Here is a 2,119-nt window from a genome sequence, read left to right as displayed (position 1 = left end):
TTAGGTTACCTATTCTTTTTTGTATCTTCAAAAACCAGAAATCTTCACATGATCTGGTAACTAAAAGCAGCAGAGAAAGGGAAGCAGAAGCAGCCTCAGAAGCAGTGAGGGACTTTTTTAAAAAAGAAAAAAACTAACAAAACCAAACCTATGGTATCTGTTCCTGATAAAATTATTAAGCTTCTTGAGCATCTTTTCAAAGATGGCCACCATCAGTAATGTAAAAAAGTGTATTTCTTCAGGTATTCTCTACAGAAGTTTCTGGGCTAAGATTTCCCATATGATCCCTCCTAAGAAGCAGCTAGCATCAGTGTTCTGACTTCTCCACACCCAATTTATTCCTTCAAGTTAAACATAACAAAAGATGCAGCATAAAAATGAATTTAAATCCTAAAAAACCAAGCTCCCCTACCCAAATAAACCCTCAACTGGATTTTTTTGCTCCACTGGATCACCATTGGAATTATAATCAGTTCCTGGGGTCAGCCATGTTCCACCACCTGCATCTCTGCTCTGCCTCCAACTGTCTCAAATAATTCCACAGAAACCGTGAAAAAGCATTTCTAGCCTTGCCCTTGCAGGTGGGTCAGGTTCATGGGCAAGTCGAACACCACCCCTCTTCCACAGCTGTCAGGCCCTACATAAGTAAATGAAGCCAGAAGAATAATTTTTGAAGACTAGAGCTCTGAATTGTTCATATTTCTACTGATAATTATCTGGTTTTATTTAGCATCTTATAAAGCAAGGCACAAATGTACAAAATTGCGTCTACTAAATCAGGTAATTTTTATATATATTTACAGAATTATCATAATATAAAATGTGCTTAGACACTGTCATAGCACAACAGTAGAGGAGTTGAGGACAACCTGATAATAAACGCAAATACCAGGTTCTACATTTCTGTTTGTGCTTCACCTGAAGGAACATACTCATATGCAGATACACACAGCAATCCAGCCACCGTCCTTTATTTTTCCACACCTCACAGAGATCAAATTTTGTTGCTAAGAAGATGTGGAAGGAGTAAAAGGCAGTAGACCAGCACCCAGAAGAAAATGATGAAGTAGAATAGCTCTGGCTGCTCAACAATCATGATCTCATGAGTTGGTGCTGGAGTCTCACTTGCTTCCATGTCCTTTTTCTCCCTGAAAGCAGGAGAGAATTTGATAAGAGGCAGGAAAAAAAGAAGGAAGAAACCTCACTGTTAATATTTACTGTAAAGATCAGAGGGCAGACTAAAAGACAGCAGTTTAATGAATCGTTTCCATCTAGTCAGCTGGAGTCCAAGACAGACTCTGAGGTGCATCGTGGGCTTTAGCAGCGTGTTCCCCTAAGAGCCAATGTACATAGCAATTACTCCTGTGAAAATTCCAGACAAATTCTCAGGTAGTTTAAATACATGCCATTACAGTACAGTCCTTTGATGTAAGGTAATTTTCATCAGTCAAAAAGATGCCCTTTTATATTCAGAACAGTAAACATAGCTCTGGGCAACACATATCACACATACAATTTTACTTTCCAAAATTCCAGCTGCACTTCATAAGGGCGAAGCCCCATTGGACTCTGCCAGCACCACTGAGCACTCACAAAGACAAGAAAAGATTTTAGTTAAAAAGGCACAAGATGGTACACTCATTTTAAAATGTTTTAATACCATATGAATCACCCTGTGGTGGACTTTTTTATAATCTACTTTTGGAGAAAACTGGGGTTTGGCCTGTTTTAATGAGTCCTTTTTCTGGCTTGGGGCATCCTCCTTGCTCAGATATTACACTGGATATGTACCTGAGTATTACACAAAACTTGCTCCATATCAGCAGCCTGCAAACAGGCATAACTGTGACAGCTATTCATGTATTTTTTTAACAGAAGTGTAAGTGAGAAGAGGACACTGGATCCTGGTAATATTTTCTGTGGTTTCTGCATTTAAATGCAACCATCATTTTAACTAGAAGTTCTGGGAGGTAGTAGTCGGTAGCAACTGAGAGGGAAAACTTAAAGCAATCCTTGTTTCTTATAGATATGTAGACCCTAATACCAAAGGGATAAACTCTATGTTCAGGATCCATCACCCTAAGTCTAAACTAAACACACTCATGGGTGCTCTAACAGA

General features: G+C 39.0%; 1 protein-coding gene across 1 annotated transcript in view; it reads right to left on the bottom strand.

Moving 5' to 3' along the window:
- Nucleotides 1-994: 994 nt before the first annotated feature.
- Nucleotides 995-2,119, bottom strand: part of CLMN (calmin) — a 21,023-nt gene continuing 19,898 nt past the window's right edge. Inside the window, exon 13 of the mRNA XM_009640520.2 lies at nt 995-1,148. Coding sequence (XP_009638815.1) covers nt 995-1,148 — 154 coding nt within the window. The remainder of the gene's footprint in view (nt 1,149-2,119) is intronic.

This window comes from Egretta garzetta, unplaced genomic scaffold, assembly GCF_000687185.1.
Source record: "Egretta garzetta isolate BGI_Z169 unplaced genomic scaffold, ASM68718v1 scaffold206, whole genome shotgun sequence".
In the NCBI taxonomy this organism is placed as follows: Eukaryota; Metazoa; Chordata; class Aves; order Pelecaniformes; family Ardeidae; genus Egretta; species Egretta garzetta.
Note: the sequence above shows the minus strand (reverse complement) of the source record. Positions and strands in the feature narration are given on the sequence as shown.